Below are 18,810 nucleotides of genomic sequence, written 5' to 3'. Positions count from 1 at the left end.
TCAGATAAACTGTCAGAAGTTTATTATTAGGTTTAGAAGGGAGTTTTCCCCCCAACAAACTCATAATTGTGTGTGTTAATTGTATTGGTAACATTTTGATCTGATGTGCCAATATCACATGCTGAAACAGCCTCATAACTCAGCAAGCACAGGTAAGCCAGAATTGGTCAAGGAGTCCTGCAAGTCCCCTCCCCCTGCTGCATTAACAGTGTTATATAAGACCAAAGCATTCATCACTCAAGGATTAAATCCAAAGGTGTGAGCGAGGAGCAGATTCAGTAGCAAGTCAATAACAATGTAAAATTCGGTGTGAGGCTCAACAGCCCCTAAGAGCATTTAATAAAGTCCAGGAATCAAGATGGTGGATTTTATCAATAATGTGTTCACTTCCCCGAAATGAGCAAGCTATTTGAATAAGAATGCATCTTCACATTCACGTGACAAGGTTTTCAAAAGGAGTAAACACCCATATGAGCCCAGGGTGGGAGGCCTACTAAGGAGGAATCCATAACCAGTCCTGCCCCTGAGGTGAACAGTGGCAGCCGAGGAGGCTCCAATTCCTGTTGCTCCCTTGGCCCGAAATGTTGACATAATTATGACATATTATGACATAATTCAAAAAATAATGCAAACATTTGTATATATCAAAGTGAGGTCACAACTTTTTCCTCTCCACCCCACCTCCCACACCCGCCCCACCCCTATCCCATGCCATGGTTAATGGTCGATAACAACAACAGGGTCCAGCACATCATCTGAAGATGCAATGTGAGCATAGGGTTGCTTCCGAAAGAAAGACGGTGCTCAAAAAACAAGGTCCAACATATAAAAGTCACATTTCCTGTAACAATCGATCTCTTCCCGCTCCAAGGGGGTCGCCCCTATAGTATTGTTACCATCGAAAGGACCGTCTGAGCTTCAGGCTATTTTCCTATATTTATCAAAAAATGGCAGCCATAGGGCTTCGATGTTAGATTTGGATTCATCGATCAGGTGGGTAAGATACTCCATATCATAGATTGCCTGTCTTTTCTCTACCCACTCCCCCTCCTCAGGAGGTCGGGGTGATTTCCATTTTTGGGCCCAGCAGCATCTAGCCGCGACTAGCATAACCTGCAACATATGGTCGTGTTTCACCTTGGGGCCACCCTCAACCTCAATGCCGAACAACACCAGCCAGGGGGACAGAGTTCTCACCATTCCGTCCACTCCTCTTATCCATGACAGGACCTCACTCCAGTAGGTCTGTGCCACCTGGCACTTCCACCACATATGGACATAATCCCCCTTTTCAACGTGGCATTTCCACCAGTGGGGGTAGTAACCTTTTCTCATTCTGGCTATCCTCTGTGGGGGGTAGTGCCATCTGTGTATCAACTTCAGGGCCTGTTGGTGGTATTGGGGTGCAGTTGTGGAACGGTGTGCCTGCCTACAAATCTTGGTCCATCTTTTCTCTGTTATGGGGGTACCTAAGTCCTTCCCCCATTGTACTTGGGGAGATGGGGGGGTCCTGTGGGGTAGAGAACAACAAAAAGCTATAAAGCCGCGATATCACCCCCTTGGTACCTTTGTGTGTTATGAGGAATTTCTCAAAATCGGTTAGGTCCTGCCTGAGTGTATCCCCCCCATCTGCTCTCAGTAAGGGCACCCTTAAGCTGTAGGTATCGAAAGGGGGAGAGGTTAGGGAGGCCCAGGGCATCCTTCAGGTCAGCTAGAGATATAAACACCCCATCCAACCAAAGCTGTCCGGCCCTACAAAGACCCACCTCGTACCATTGCTGGAAGGCTAGTGGTTCGTTGATCCCTTCCCAAAGTGGCGGGGCCCAGATGCAGCTCAAAGGTGAGGGCCACGTCGTGAGCCATCTTAGGCAACCCCCTTCCTTCCAAATAGACCACAGCACTCCCAACACTGGATGTTTTAGAACCCTTCTCGGAATAGATGTCTTGGTGACCCATAGCCACTCGTCCAATGTGACCGGCGAGAAGAGTGTGTTATCCAGTGTTACCCATTGTTTCTTTGGGCCAGTCGTCAGATGATCAACAAGGACGCGCAATTGTGACGCCTTATAATAAGTGTTTAGATCTGGGAAATTAACTCCACCCTCATCCTTGGGTCTAGTGAGAGTGTCATAAGCAATCCTGTGGGATTTGCCGGCCCATAGATAGCGGAGAAGGGCCCGCTTGATCTCTAGGAGAAATTAGTTTGGTATCTGCGTTGGAAGCATTTGAAACAGATATAAGAATTTGGAGAGGATTACCATTTTGATGGAGTTGAGGCGAGCCATCCATGAGAGGCCGGATTTTGACCAGCGTCCCAGGTCGTGTTTGATTGACCTCCATAGGGGGTGGGTAGTTTACCTTAAAGAGATCTTCTAGGTGTGATGGAATTCGGATCCTCAGGTGAGAGAGTCCCTCTGTTTGTTTACAAAACGGGAGGTTATCGATGTATTGTCCCTCGGTCTCGTTGAGCTGGCCTGCCGGGAAAGCCACTGATTTATCTACGTTGACCTTATAGCCTGCCAGGGAACCATATCGCTCCAGACTATTCAACACCTCTGGGACTGATTGGGATGGTTTAGAGAGGTACAGGAGGACATTGTCGGCAAACAGGGTTATTTTGTAGTCAGTTCCCCATATTTTAACACCCTGGATCTGATCATTAGTCCTGATTGCTATGGCCCAGGGTTCCATCACCAGGGCGTATATGAGGGGAGACAGTGGGCATCCCTGTCTTGTCCCTCTCTCTAGAGGAAAGGACTCCGACTCTCCTCCATTGACCACCACTTTGGCGGAAGGGCGGGAGTAAAGGGCTGTCATCCATCCCCGCCACCTGGGTCCCATCCCCAAGGACGACAGAACCCCCTCCATGAAGGCCCAGCTCACCCTGTCAAACGCCTTCCCTGCGTCTAGAGACAAGAGAAGAGCACCGTCGGATTTCACTCCATTTGAGCTCAGTATGTGCAGGGTTTTGCACATGCTGTCTGCTCCTTGTCTATTTACTACAAAGCCTACCTGATCGGGATGGATCAGTCGGGGAAGACACCTTTCTAGACGTGTCGCCAGGATCCTGGTGAAGATCTTGGCATCTGTGTTCAGAAGCGAGATGGGCCTGTATGAGCCGCACTCCGCTGGGTCTCTGCCCAGTTTAGGGATAACTGTGATTATGGCCTGCAGGAATGTCGGTGGAATGGTTTCTAAGGTTTTGATTTGGTTAAATAATTTGGTCAGTGGTTGCGTTAGTTCGGACTGAAATTGTTTATAGAAATCCGCTGTGTACCCATCTTCTCCCGGGGTCTTGCCTATTTTAAGCTTTTTGATGGCCTCTTCAACCTCCTCCTCTGTTATCTCCTTGTCTAGTGTCTCCCTCTCTAGGTCTGTGAGCTTGGGTAGGGGGTAGTCTTTGAGATATTTTCGAATTTCATCCAGTGATTCACCCTCTTGTTTAGTGTAAAGGGCCTTATAGAAGGCCGCAAATGATTCGGCTATGTGTTCAGTTTTTGTCTGGGCGTTACCCGCCCCGTCCTTGACCTTTTCTATGTGTCTGCCCGCCCTGTTTCCCCTCAGCCTATGTGCCAGAAGGGTTCCAACCCTGTCGCCCCTCATAGTTTCTCTGCTTCGTGTATCTCATTTTTTTAACTACCTCTCCAATCAGGATTGTATGTTTCCCTTGGTGAGCTGTGCCCTCATGGCCCGCAGGACTTCCCGGATTCTGGATTCTATCAGGGCCCTCTCTCGCTTCTTGCTAGAACCTTCTGCGATGAGGAGACCCCTGAAGGTGGCCTTCGCTGCCTCCCAAACTTTAACCATTGAGACTTCCCCTGTGTCATTTGATAAGAAGAAGCCTTCTATTTCGTTCTAAAGGAATTCCCTAAACACCTGGTCCCTCATGAGGGTGTCATTACAGCGCCACCTAGGTGATTTCACGGTGGCTTGCAGCCACCATTCCATAACAAGGAGTTCATGATCTGACCATGTCACAGATTCAACCGTGGGGTTTCCAACCTCGCCCCCTCCCTCCTCCGACACCAGCAGCAAATCAATTCTGGTATATGTTTGGTGCGGCGGGGAGAAGAACGTGTAACCCCCAGGGGTTTGCAAGCATTTGCGCCATACGTCAACCCAGTAGTACTCTTGTAGGAGGTCCCGCAGGGCGAGATTATCTTTTGTGGGGGCTTTTGGTCCCGTCCCTTTGGCGACCACCAGTCAAGATGGGGGTCTGTAATAAGATTGAAGTCTCCGCCCAGGATTGTGGCTCCCTCGGCCCACCCGTCCATGACCCCAAGAACCTTGTGGATAAACTTGACTTGGCCGGCGTTGGGCGCGTACAGGGTGGCTAGTGTGACTCGTGTGCCCTGGGCTGACCCCTTGATCGGAAGAAATCTACCTCCAAAGCCCCTTTTCGTCTCTACATCAGTGAGATGCAGCGATTTACCCAAGAGGATACCCACTCCCTCCTTCTTTGAGGATTTGTGCGAGGCCCAGAAGTTTCTACCTATCTCCTTTCCTTTGATCGTTGACTCGGCCCCCCTTCTATAGTGGGTTTCTTGTAGGAAGAGGGCCAGTAATTTCTGTTTGCGGAATAAGTTACTTGTGAGAGACCGCTTGTTTTGCGTTGAGCGTACCGATCTGACCTTCAACCATGGTCGTCGCTATCCTTGCCCTGTAAAGCTTCAGTGAGTGCCCCCATTATCGTCCGTAGACTTGAACCCCAGAACCATGGCATGGCGTTCCCTATTTCTTTCCCCTCCCCCTCCCTGGTTCCCCCTTTCCCTTACCCATTTTGGTAGGCGTCCGTCTCCATCGCCCAACATACATCGGGTTTAGTCAACGAACCACCAGGTCCGCTGCCTGGGCCCCGAGAGAGAAATAGTGTGGATCGTACCCTCCAGGTTATACCTATAGGAACATTTTACAGGTTTAGTCGGAGTCCAATCCTCCTACGAGACCTCCCCCGCCCCAGGCCACTATACTCCCACTGCATGTCTTGTGTCTCATAGGGGCAGGGTCCCACCGTGAACTGGCTTCCAGTGTGAATCGGGGGGGGTTTCGAAGGTCTCACGGGACGCACCTGGCCACCTTCTGACAACCGAGAACACACCACTCCGTGTTTCAGACAGGTGGGACCCGAAACCTTCAACCATCAATTTCGGCATAAGCCTCGCCAACCGTGGCAACATCGCAATACAACATAACACGCCCCCAAACATGGAGGGGCCCATGAGGGCCCTGCGTGCAAATGCAATTCAATACAATAACATCACATTTCTTAACTTTCTCCCCTTCCCTCTTAATCATTCAGGTCCATCGCGCGGGCCTTGTCGTCAACAAAAGTGGAACGAATGTTTCTCCCCAATTCGCCAACGGCCACGGAGGGCGAGTGAGCAAGTGAACCACAACAGATCGGCACTGCATTCCTTTTAACTTCTCCTCTATCTGATAATCATGCCGGTCCTCCACGTCCCTCCGAGGGGTGCCTGGTTTTTCTGAATTTCTGGGTTCCCTTCACTTTGTGTTTCCCCTGGCCGAGGTCAGGGCCGCGTGGGGCACGGCTCGGGCCTCCGTCGGATCAGTCGTTCTCCCCCGGGGGGACCCCGATCATTTCGTCGATGCCTCTCTGGATGTCCCCTTCTGTAACGAGCTGAAAGTTTTCCCCTTGCCATTCAAAGGATAGGTAGAATGGGTGTCCCCAGCGGTACCGGACACCCTTCTCCTGCAGCCACCTAGTGATCGGACTGCATTTTTTCCTCATTTGTAGCGCGAGGGCGGATATGTCCTGGTAGATTGCCACCCTGGAGTTGTCGTATTGTATCTCTCTTAGAGTTCTAGCTCTTTCAAGTATTTTTGCTTTGTCTCTGTAATAGTGGAACTTCGCAAGCACGGAGCGTGGGCCCCTACCGCCTCCGCCAGCTCGATGAACCCTATCGATCAGGATGGTTTCCCCGGAGTCAATTCCCAAGACAATCCTAATGATCTCCTGCACTTTGCCCTCCAGGCCGGTCTGGGTCTCCCCCTCCACCTCCGTCAGGCCGAAGAATCGCAGGTTACATGTCCGTTCAAGATTTTCCATGTCATCCACTTTGACGAGGAGTTCCCCCTCACGCCGCTGCATCTCTTTAAACCTTGCCTCCATCTGGGTCTCCAAGAAGACGGTGGACGCCTGGTTATTCTCTACCCCCTCCATTCTGTCCTCCAACGTGGAGACCTTGGTGGTGAGGTCAGCTAGCTTGGCTCCCATGTCCGTTCTCATACCCCTGATTTCGTCTAGGATTGTCCGGATATTGTTCTGCTTGGTGTTCATGTCGGGGGTTGGCGTAGGTGGGGAGTTGATCTCCATCTCTTGTTTTCGGGGAGTGAATTGGTATCCTGCCAGGGTTTCTTTCCAACTTATGGGGGTGTCTCCACATCTAGATCTTCGTGGTTTCCCAATGTTCCTCGAAGTCTCCCCCTGGTTCCGTACCAACTCCGATGAGGTGTGGTGGTTAGGACGGGCGGGTCAGGCCCCAACCCCCACCTCCCCCCCGACAGCCACTACTCACGGTTACTGCGATGTGGGGCTGGTGGGCGCATTCAAAGGTCGCTGGGGTGGTAGTCGCTGTGCATGGCAAGTAGTAGGCCACTAAATAGGGCGGTGAACCCCACGATGGGCCCTGCACTCCGCAGAGGGGCCCAGGCGCGCTCCCATGTCGGCCCGGGCCTATTAGGTGTAGGCCTCTGAGGGTTGTGTCGCAGCAGCAGCCGGGGGGAGTCCTTATGGTAGTTGTTGCAAAGATGTTCCCCACCGCCGGAGGGGCAAGAAGAGGAAGGGGTCCGGGTGAGATACACAGACGCGTGTGCGGCAGGCCGGGGTCCGGCCGCGGAGGCCCGGGGCGTACTGACATCCAAAACTGCTGCAGCGGGAGCCGAGGGTGGGCTCGTTGGACGAGGGCTCCGGTCTCTGAGGGGCTCCCACGTGCTTTCAGTGATGCCGGCAGATGCGCGGGGTCCCGATTCCTCAGATTGATCCCGGCGCAACGCCCATCTGCGGGGAGGAGGGGCCCGGCCACGGAGCTTTACCTCGTGCGCGGCACGGGCCTGGAGGAGGGAGGGGGAGTGCAGAAGCTCCAAGCCAAATATCTCGGGGACCCGGGCACCCCCAGAGCTCGGGAGGGTATCGCCAGAATCCCCAGGAGTTCCCCCACCTGGATTCAGCCTTTGTAGGAGGATAACGTTCCTTTTATCGCAGTTTACTCCACAAATCTCTCGGGGCTTCAGGGGAGCCGAACGATCAGGCAGCCATCACGCTTGCGCCCCATGGTGGCCTCCCCTTCTCTTGTCTTTTATAGGAGCAGTATGCATGAAGGAGAAGACCGTAGAGCCAAGCAAACCGAAGAATGAGTTAGAGAGAGAGATATCTCCAGAGACGAACCTACTACGTGGCAAACACGCTGCAGCCAACCGTGGTGAAGAGAACTAGAAAACGTATTGCGATATGGGGAAGACACCACAAGCCACCCATGGCTCCCAAGCTGCACAAACAAGCTTTTGCAATACCCAAAGTTTCCCCTTAGAACACTAGGGACTGGGAAGAGACAAGGACCCACCCTCCTTCCAAATACTTACCGGGAGAACCCATGTAACAAGGCCCAGATACACGAACATGAACATTGGTTCTCCAAGAGCACCAGTCTAAATACATAGCAAGCCCATGCAGAGAACATGGGTGGGGCTTCACCCGCTACATGACTTTGCATCATAAATGTAAACCACAGGTGGGGAAAACCGGTCCAGATTGGCCAGGGAAAGTTATTCAATTTTCACAGGGGTAGAGGGAAATTCAAGCAGGGGACAGAAAGCAGGAAGGGTGTGTTTTTGGGTGCGGTCTGAAGTGGAGGTGGAAGACAACCAAGAAAATAGCAGGAGGAAGGTAGGAGTGTGTGGAGTCTGGAGGCAATTTGTTGAACAGGTGAGGAATTGGCTTAGGAGTGAGTGGTTCTGCAGTTAAAGTGTGCGTGTGTGGTGAGTGTGTAGGGAGGCCAGTGAAAGGATTGGTTGTGAAGAGAATGTTATGGTGTGAAAGGATGGTGTTTGGATAGTTTAGAGCAGTAGTGTTGAAGAGGGAGTAGTTGTATTCTGGAGGAGGGAATTTTGTATTCTGGAGGAGGTAGAAGTTGGATCAGGGGGTAGTGAAGTAGTGGAAGGAGGAATAACAAAGGGTGGAGGCAATACCTAAGTGGAGTGAGAACATCCAAGGGGCAGAAAAATGGCTGGAGGAGTGAGACGCAAGGGATAAGAGGAAATGGTAGTGGAGGGAGCGGCAAGAGTGGTACTATGAGAACAAGCTTGACTATTACACAGTGTTTGTAAGGCACCATCTCACATTCCAGTACATCACGAATGACTGGACAGAGTAAGGAACGTTAGGATGCCCCTGAGGGTGTTTAGTCAGCCTGCTTTAAGATTACCATCTTCAGCTCATGCCCAGCCCTTTAGACAGTAGGGTTAAACCTTCCGAAGTACTGACCTGGGCTTTAGGGACGACTGGGCTAGGACAGAGGTTAATTATTAGATGAGAGAGGGATGACTCTAGGGCTCCTAGAAACTTCAATAAACACCCTTGAATTGCCTCAGAGAGTGGGGCTAGGACAGAGGTTAATTATTAGATGAGAGAGGGATGACTCTAGGGCTCCTAGAAACTTCAATAAACACCCTTGAATTGCCTCAGAGAGTGGGAGCGATTCGTGTGGCATCTCTGATATTCGGCAAAGGAAGTCATCATTTAGAGGCAATAAAATCATGAATGGCATCCACCAATTTCAAAACAAGTTCCAACTGATTCATTAGCACTATTATTATGTGCAAAACCTGTTTTCAAACCTTTCATAGATGGAATAATGGCAATGATTTTCCTTTTCACAGTAAACAAGTTTGATGACCACATTGGACTAGGCAGATCCTCCTGAGCAGGAGATACATTACCAGCCAGAGGTCCTGAAAGATCTGCACAGGCACAGAGTAAAAGGAGTACTTAAATATGTCTGTTCTGTAAAGGGTATGACTGGGAAGATATGGCCTTAATTGGACTTAATTTAGCACACATAAGGTCAAGACTATTAGTTAATTTACTGCATTCCCCCCAAAGAACAGAAACATCTAATCCTATATGAGTGCACAGAGTAATCTCATCACCCACTGGCTGCATGCGGTCAATGGCATTAGAACCAGCTATGGTCGTTGTAAGGGAGAATTCTCCAGAACTGCTAATTTCCCTTACATGTCAAGTCCCTCAGCAGCTTTGCTGGATTTCTAGGATTTATGTTTTCACCCGGTAAGAGTGTGAGCCTTTTTTCCCACTTTTACATGTGTTTTGCTGTGTGTTGTACATGTTATGCTCATGGGCTATGGAGTCTCACCCACTCCATAGGCATCATCTTTTTACTTTGTGTCACACAACACCCTGCAGTGACACAGGGTTGTCTTTTCAGACTCCCCACTTTAAACTCCATTTTCTGGGACGGACTACTATCTCCCAGAATATGTAAAGTTGCCATTGACTTTACTAGTCTTTTAAATTTACAGACCCACTACAACCTATCTTCCCATAGAGTACTGGAAGGGTTAATAATTATCCCTTTTTGTCTGATTCTCATGGAACATAATTTCGTTCCCTTTTCTCTAAGATTTGGCTGGTGGCTGTGGTATCTACCATTTTCATTCTACCGCGAGCTATGAAAATAGCCTTGGCACCGTTAGAGGATATGGTGGTAGCCTCAAACTCTAACCCACTGGACCCCTTTTATTTTATTTTGGTTCCGGTTGGGTTTATTCGCCATTTCTTTTTGTAAAGGTCTTTCTCATGTTTTACTCTGCGCGCCAAACCAGGTTTGGTTCCTTTGTTCACCATCTTTTGGCAGGATTCTGCACAGAAGCCATCCTTACGCGCCCGAGTGTCTGGGTGGACAGGATGTGAGGGAGGGGTTTGAGGCCCCCTGCACAGGGTCGCCTTGGAGACCCAAGTCACACTCTAGTTTGATTGGCTAGGTGACTGTCCTGCCAGGACAGCCACCCTGCTTTGTGATTGACAGCCAGGCTGTGTGAATGGGGGAAAACTGCTTAAAAGCAGGTCTCTGGGACTTGGAAGGCAGAGTCGCCACTGGAACGAGAGAACCAACGAGGAGCTGAAGGAAGACGACTGCTGCAACTACTGGACATCCCGGTGAAGCCCCGCTGCAGGTCCAAATAGCCCAAACCTCTGCAAGGAATCTTCTTCCCTTGAGCTTGGTGGGACCAACCAGCTCGCCAAACACCAAACGCCGGCCTCCCTCTCCTGGTCGAATTTGCTGTGCATCGCTGCAGTGAACTGGATAGCCAGGAGGAAGGGAACCTGTTTGGGTTTTAAGGAGCGCACCTTTTATTCAACGCTTTGCTCTGCTGCTGGCTTCTTCCTTGGGCAGTGCAGGACCCTCCAGTCTTCCTCCTTCTTGTCCCCACGACAGTCACTTCAGGAACCGTGAGCCTGCAGGAACTGCCAGGAACAATCGCCTCAGCTACAGCATTCTTCTTCATTTAAGGTACTGTGCAAATTCGGCCGTTCGTTCCGTCCGACCGCGGTGAAAGTGTTTGAAATCTTTCGCCTCTCGAAGGCTTGTCCTTCTCTTCTCCTTTGAGTAATTTTTCTTCCGTCCAACTTCGTTTTGAACTGTTGGCAAAGACTTAACCGCGCAACTACTCTGAACTGTGTGATCAACTGCAAAGACTCTGAACCATTAACATTGGCACAGGCCTATTGACTTGAATCCTAATTGTAGTAAGCCTTTTCTAGATTATAACTTGTTGGTGCAGATTGATTGTTGATAACCTTGTCTTTTCCTCCCTTTTAAATTGCTGGACTGCCATTTTGCTCACACTTAATTTTGAGCTTAACTTCTCCAGAATTGATTGGGGGTTATTGTAGAGTATTAAGATTGTGATTTTCTGCTGCTGCTTTAGAATAGTGAACTGTTTTATAACTGATAGTGTAAATAAATTAATATTCTTTTACTCAGAAACCTCGAGTCAGTGTTTGATTGAACCATAGTAATTGCTGTCCTTTGTGTAACTTCTGATACTGCTCACTTTACTCTTGAAATAAGCCTGGCTGCTCAGCCATCGCTACCACTTTACTGTATAGTACGAGCTTGTACCAAAGGTGAAATTGTACTTACACTTGCAGTCTTAATTGTGTGTGTTGTTCCCAAAGGGTACTGCATATGATTCTGCCTAACAGTCGCCACAGTCGACCGGAAGAAACTTTTAAAATTAAATTCAGGGACAAAAAAGGGCATTTTTACATCCTCATTTAAAGAACTGCCACATGCATGGTGGTAGCACAATTAACAGGCAAGGGTGGGAATTATGGGCTTTATTTCTCCTCAAATGAAGAACAAAAGAAAATGAAGCTGCAGGCTCTTACCCAATACTTCAGCACAATGGTTGGTCATGCTGCAAAAAATGTAACGAAAAGCATGTAGCACTGAGATCCAACTAGAGAATCTGAATGAGACTCTGCGGTGAGGGACACCAACACTGGTGTGTACTTGCCTCACAGTCATGGTGTGTTGGTGGCGACATAGATAATGTCAGACTGGAGTTTGCAGAGAGTGTTGCTGAATGGTGGTTATATGTTTTAGAATGGAAATACAGTACAGTGTTTGCGGTCAGCACAATAGGAGGTACCAAGTTGACATGGTTCCATTACTGCAGAATTAATGCCAAAACACTGCCCTTCTTGGGAGGACAGACATAAGAGGCTATGTGCAGGTGTGGGGAAAGCCTCACTGCAACGTTGCTGAATATATTTGACCGAAAATGGTAGGTAATGCGGTGTATATATATCTATATACATATATATAGATATATATATATATATAGTGCATAATAGGTGGGGAGTGGGGTAAGGGTATAAGTTAGGGTAGGGAGGGTTAAGAAGGGGCTGCGGGGGGGGTCTAAAATGGGAATTTCGTTTTTAGGTTCCCTTCTCCATTAGATGACATTTTTTCAGAAGGGTTAGCATACTTGGCAAGACCATCTCTTTTAAAACAATCATTCAAGCTAAAAAAGATGTCTATAACGATAGAATCTCCAACGCGTGCTCCAATACAAAGGAATTATTTGCAATCCTGTGAGAACTTGAATCTCCCATACCACCACCCGATAATGTACCCAAAGACAAGCAATGGTGCATCAATATCCAAAACGCCCTCGCAAATAAAGTGAAAACATTACAATCCAAAATTACCCTAAAAAAAGCCTTGCTCCCTATCAGCGAATCTCCCAGCATGCCCACACCCACGACTACTCCCAATCCTAGCTTAACACCTTTCAAGTTTGCTAAAGTTTCTACTCATGAAACTGAAAAAATCATTGCCTCACTAAAACCCTCAAACTGCAAAGGTTATTACTGCCCGGCCCAGATAATTAAGAATGCCGCCAGAGACCTATCCCCATTCGTCACCAAACTTATCAACGCCTCCTTCTCATCTAGCACAGTCCCGAGCAGTTCAAAAGAGTCCTGGGTTCTCCCCCTGCTAAAAAAACAAACCCTGGACCCCTCAGTCCCCACCAACTATAGGACCATCACCACGGTCCCCTTCCACCTGAAGATAATCGACAGAGTGGCCTATCTCCAAATTCAAAAATACCTGGAGACTAACCAACTCCTTGGCACTCGTCAATCTGGCTTCAGACCTCAGCACGGCACTGAGACCGCACTTATAGATCTCAAGGCCCAAATTGATGAACTCAACGACAAAGGAAAAACAGCTATGCTACTCCTCATTGATCTTTCGCCGGCCTTTGAACTAGTGGACCACATAGTACTTTGCAAACACCTAGCGTCAGCCGCCCACTTCTCAAGTGAAGCTATAGCCTGGGTTTAATCCTTTCTCGACAAAAGATGTATGCAAGTCTTCTCCACCTTAGACTCTGCAGAACCTATCCAGACAACATGTGGAGTCCCACAGGGCTCCTGTGTCTCGCCAACGATGTACAATATCTTTACTAAACCTTTATTCGACAAATTGGACAGACTGGGTGTCACCTACACAAATTATGCAGACGACACCCAGATCCTCATCCCCCCCTTTCGGGCAATTTCACTACGGATACAGCTTTAGTAAATAAAATGTACACCCTCATTCAGGCTTGGATGGTAACCCATGGCATCTGCCTGAATGACGAAAAAACAGAGATCCTCATTCTAATCTCACCTAACAACTTAAAAAAACTCGACTATAACTACAGCTCCTTCAATATCGACGGCAATATAATCCCTGTCGCCAAAGAGGTGAAGACGCTTGGTTTCTACTTGGACTCCACCTTGTCCTTAAAGAAACAAGTCAACTCCCTGGCCTCATCCACTGCCTAAACTGGCAAACTCATTAAAGCATGCAGACCCTTCCTCTCACCAGCTAGTTGCATTATCCTAGCCAATGCACTGATCCTCTGGATTACTGCAATGCACTTTATGCAGGCGCTGACAAATACATCAATAAACTCCAAACCCTGCAAAACAACGCGCTCAGTACGGCCTTCAACCTCCCAGTCAGAGAGCACATTTCAAATGCGCGTAGAAACTACAACTGGCTAAAAATCAGCGATAGGATCACCTTCAAAATTGTCACACTAACATTCAATTGCCTGAACAATGCTGCCCCCCCCATAGCTCAGGGACAGAATAAGAAAAACCTCTTCACGACCAACCAGAACAGCCAACTCTTTCTGCCTCCAAACCCCAAGATTCCGACAAAACAAAAAACAGGAGGCAATAGCTTCCCCGTGCAAGCAGCTCAGTACTGGAATGCCCTACCAGTTGAACTAAGACGGGATCAGTCGTACAACAGCTTCAGGCACCATACCCGCACCTGGCTCCGTCGTAATGACCTTTGATACCCGAGACCTTGTGCATTGTGTACTGATACCATACGCACCTATCCACCCCATCATGTAAAATGTACATAATGCATCTCCTGTTTATAATATGTACCTTTATGTAAAGTAAAGAATGTATATAATGTAATTACTGTATATAACATATAATACCAACATGTGATAACACTGTAACCAACTTCTAAGTATTCTTGTTATTCTGCGCGCCCAGCTACCCAAGGGTTTTCTGTAGCCCTATAAATAAACAAACAAACTATGACAAAGCCGGGACACATGATTATTGGATGAAGTGGAATATAAACATGTGATCGCTTTATTTAATACTGTGGACTGCACACAAAAGATATCGGACCAAATGATGAGTTACCGCGCAGTCCAAATGCAAATTGAAAAAAAACGAAAGGGATGGGGAACAAAGGCCCCAATCAGGGAAAATAAGAGAGAGTACAAGAATGAAATCGATTAGGGCTTTATTTCTGGTCAGCTATTTAAACTTGACACTTCACTGTGGGTTCTGAGAAAAGAGGGAAATGACCTGTACTAGTAAAAGAAGGAAATCTGCACCAGAGATGACTCATGAATAGGCATTTTGTAAAAAGTTAAAACGGCTTCATCTAAAAAAACGATGTCGAAGGCTCACTTTATTTGAATAGGAATGTAGCTCTAAAAATGTACTTAGGTAGGGCTTTTTTCACTTGGGTTTAAGGCGAGCCCAGGACCGTTTACCATCTGGTAAAGTACCCCACTGAAGTACATTTAGCTATCAGTACCCAAGGCATGAGTGGAGGTGCTACTTTTCTTGAGGGAATTCTGCTTAGCCAGTGCTGAATTCACTTTAAAAAACTACAATGAAGCATGGCTGCGGCAGTCCCTTTTCTATGTCCATGGCTGGCATCTGAGACTGTCGGGCCAGTGAGGGTCTGGAAGGCCAGGTAAGCCTGGGATGATTGGGCAGTTCAGGGGTGCATGTGCCAGGGCTGGGTTGGGGCCAGTGTTTGCTCCAAAAAATGGTGGCCTGCCGTGGAACTTCCAGTGGTCTGCAGAGAACTCAAGCTTTCCATAGTAAAGATTGTGTACCTGGTCACCAGATGGGCTATGTGGACCCTGGGTAAGTTATTTCATCTCCTGGTGCCTCATGTGCCATTACTACCAAACCGTGGGTGCTTAGAAACAGCACACATTTCAGCATGAGGGGCTATATAAATAACCTTAGGGTAGAATTTATTTTGAGACACTCAATGATGTTTCAGTGACTCAACTGCACATTTTCAATCTTTCTTTTGTTAAGTCATTAAAAAACCTTAACATAGAAAATATACGAAAGAAACATAATTGATCCAATTCTCAATGGAAAGTTTTGAAGCATTTTAAATGTTCTTTAAATTAAACACAATGTATATCTCTAGCAAGACAATACAATAATTACGTAGATCGTTAAAGTCAGACACTCTTGAGGAAACCTTCATTTTAAGAAACAAAATAAGATGGAGTTATTTCTTGTCTCATAAAACAGACTAAATGTGCATTGCATTTTTTTTAGCCCGTACAAAAGACTTAAATGCAAACAGGAGGCAAAACAACTTTTTTGAGTTGTGAAGTTATGCTATTCATATAAGTGTTCTTTGAAAAGTGAAACATTTCCATACCTGTTAAGTAAATGAAAAGATGGATGTAGTCTCCTTGATACAGAGCTTAGAATGCACATATTCGGAATGCAGACTGTTTAACGAGGTCTGTAGCAAAATTCCATGTTTTGGGGTAATGTATTTGGACCTAGAGCCTGATTCATAAAAATGTGCACTAGAGCAAATGAGGAGATGCGCACAAGAATCTCGGATTCCGAGATTCACAAAAAACTGAAACCAGAGCAAATCTGGAGATACTGGAAGGAGCTTTGAGATGAGCTGCTGAAATGCAAATGTGATTCGCCAAAACTCGCTCAATCGCATCTGAGAGATGCTAGAAGCATCTCCAGATTTGTAAGACTTTTAGGCTTAGTGAATCAGGAATAAGACTGCGGATGCAAATCTGAGATGTTCTAAGCATCCGCAGATTTGTTCCAGCTTCAGGCTTTGTAACTCAGGAATAAGACAGCAAATGTAAAACCGAGGTGCTCAACAGGCATCTCCGGATATACTCCAGTGAGAATCTTTGTGATTCAGACCCTTGGGAAGCAAGCTTATCTGAATAAATGGTATACTGAGGGTTAGCTTCGCTTTCAATAAGAGAAATGTTTCCACACTTAGACTTGTTGTCAGTGATCTAAGACAGAGAAAAGTACACAAAGACAGTATATTGCAAGATTTTACTAGACAGGTCTTATGCATGTATTCACCACACTACACTCCAATTCGTAATCTTACCAACTGTTTGCAATTAAAATGTAAAACTGTAGCTAAACCATATGACTAAGATTTTCATTTACAATAATGCTCAAAATACAAGAGCATTTAAATACGGTTTAAAGTATACTTGTGATATGGGCTTATCCCATGAAGAAAACCTAGGATGAAGAAACACAACGAGGCATGGACCCGTCACAAATACCTGCCCCAATGTTGTGATTAAAATATATATTAACTTGTGATAACCAGAAAATGTAAAGGTTTCAAATGTTTATTCTAAGATGATATCATAGGGCAGGACAAGTATTAGGAGAGACATTTCTATGCCATTTGCAGTTGGAGAAACATGCGTAGGAAAGGTTAATGGGGAAGCAGGTTTCTTATTTTGCTACCCAACCATTGATCTTTTCCTTCCTCTTAGACGCACTTCATCAAGTTTCTTGATCACAGAGCTTGACTTTTTAGATGCAGACGAGTAACTTTTTAGAAGGACTTCAAAAACATCCTCTGTGTTGGGATGCGTACTCAGAAAAGCTTTTTCCAGGACATAGAGGTCAACACCTTTATCTTCAGGAAGAGCAGAGATAAAACTCAGTCCAAAATCTATTAACACCAGGTCTAGCGCTTCTGCTGGTAAGCGCAAAAGCATGTTGGAGGTTGTTAAGTCCCCATGAACTACATCTTCATCATGCATCCGTGCCAGAATCTGGCCTATTTTCTCAGCTAATGGATACAAGTTTGCAGGATCCTTTTCCGAATGTTGAATGGCAATAATGTGATCTCGGACTGTTGTTGACAGTGCAATATCTTCAAGGTATATACAGTTGCATTCATAGTCTACAAAGTAGACCACTGGAGCAGAAATACCTGAGGACCAAAAGAGGAGAGACTTGTTACTTTACAATATGCATTACATTTAAGCATTGACAGCCTTGTTCCAAAGATAGAGTCATCTGGATAGAAATATGTGACCTACCAAATAAGAAACACACGGTTTGATTGGTTGGTTGGTTGGACTAATCTTAGTTTATGAAATGGAGTGCAGTCCGAATTTTTAATCTCCTCGACATCAAGAATGCTTTAATCCTCACTAAATAGCATGCACAAGCTGCCAAACTTAATCGCAAAAAAAAAGAACACATAACCACTATGACACAGATAGCATGAGTCACCTTTGCCCATTGCACGATGAGCTGAAAGAGAATAATACATACTCTCAGTTGTCGCATAACAAGTAGTAAAATTAACCAGCTACCCGGTAAAATAGCCTTATAGACTGAGGGAGGGTGTGTTATCATGGGATAATGACCAGACACCAAGTTATGGTCCCAGGTGAAGCCCAGGGACATAAATCGGGGAACTGTCATTATCCCAAACAATGGAAGGCCATTTGCACACAGTGGTTGTAGAAATAAATGTTTTGGAGTTTTGATGGTGAAGTAAACATTTTACTTTGATTTTGAGTGTACTAAATAGGCAACTGAGTTAGCGAATTCCATTTTATTTGATATTATTGAAATGGGAAGTGGTCCTTATAAATCAAGCATTTTTATTGAAAACTTGGTAGAACTGAAATAGGGAACACATGAGCATGCATTTGGTGTCATGTAAAAGTAAACAGTTTCTCTATAAGAAAGCAAAAGCCTTTCCCCATGTTGTAACTTCCTCTTTCGTATTTAAAGAGGTGTGGTGAACCAGAACAAAGAGTCGAATGAGTGACTGACATGTTCAAGGGTTTTTATTAAAAATGTAAAATAAAATGCAGAGCTAGCCCAATCGCTACAAAGGATACATACATTTAAAGAACTATGAAACTAAAAGGTGTACATCAAAGTCTAAAGTAAAATTTCCTCTGTCCAAATTATACCCAACTAACTGGCCTTACCGCTTTAGAAAAACAAAACAAAAAGCAGGATGCCAGGACATGGCCTATGCCTTGGACGTCTGCTTGTCCCAAAGCTTTATTTTCTTCTGGAAGCAGGTTTTTCAAGTTAGTCAAATTCTGAATTCCTTTTCCTCAGGAGACAGATTTGTAAAAGTTCAAGAAAGTCCTTGCAAAGTTCCTCAGGAAATACAAGGTTTAAAATAAATGCTCATCAAATTGTGGGTCTCTTTCTTTCCAAAAGGTTTAAAACAAAAATGTGTCAAACACTGGATCCCTTTTTGTAAGAAACGTTTAAACAAAGGTTTATCAAATTCTGAATGTCTTTCTAAATTAAGTTTTTACTAAATATAGTTCGGACACGTTTTTATTTTATTGCTTTCCCAAAGTCCTCTTGTAAATATTATCTGGAAGGGTCTTGCTCTTGCGCCTGCTCACATTAACGTTCGGGTTTCTCGAGTGCCCATAACTCTGTCCGCTTTTCCAACCTTGGATATTAAAGTCTTTCTGTTTTTCAGGGATCACCAAAACCCTCATAAAGGTTTACTTTCTCTCTGTCCGGTTTTATCTGGTTCCCATAACCCTTGGGACTTTCCCAGCCTTGGACATTCAATGAGTTCAGTTTCTCCATTTCTTAGGGCTCTCCAAAGCCCTCCAGCTATCTGGTAGCCTTAATTTATC

General features: G+C 46.2%; 1 protein-coding gene across 5 annotated transcripts in view; it reads right to left on the bottom strand.

The window, feature by feature from the left end:
* Window positions 1–16,192: 16,192 nt before the first annotated feature.
* The window catches only part of TP53RK (TP53 regulating kinase), a 79,344-nt gene continuing 76,726 nt past the window's right edge, over window positions 16,193–18,810 (bottom strand). For all 5 annotated transcript variants that reach the window (XM_069651305.1, XM_069651306.1, XM_069651304.1 and 2 more), the window contains exon 3: window positions 16,193–17,114. In XM_069651305.1, coding sequence (XP_069507406.1) covers window positions 16,636–17,114 — 479 coding nt within the window. In that variant the 3' untranslated portion in view covers window positions 16,193–16,635. The remainder of the gene's footprint in view (window positions 17,115–18,810) is intronic.

This window comes from Ambystoma mexicanum, chromosome 3p, assembly GCF_040938575.1.
Source record: "Ambystoma mexicanum isolate Mex_15411 chromosome 3p, UKY_AmexF1_1, whole genome shotgun sequence".
In the NCBI taxonomy this organism is placed as follows: domain Eukaryota; kingdom Metazoa; phylum Chordata; class Amphibia; order Caudata; family Ambystomatidae; genus Ambystoma; species Ambystoma mexicanum.
This window is presented reverse-complemented; position numbering and strand designations above follow the sequence as displayed.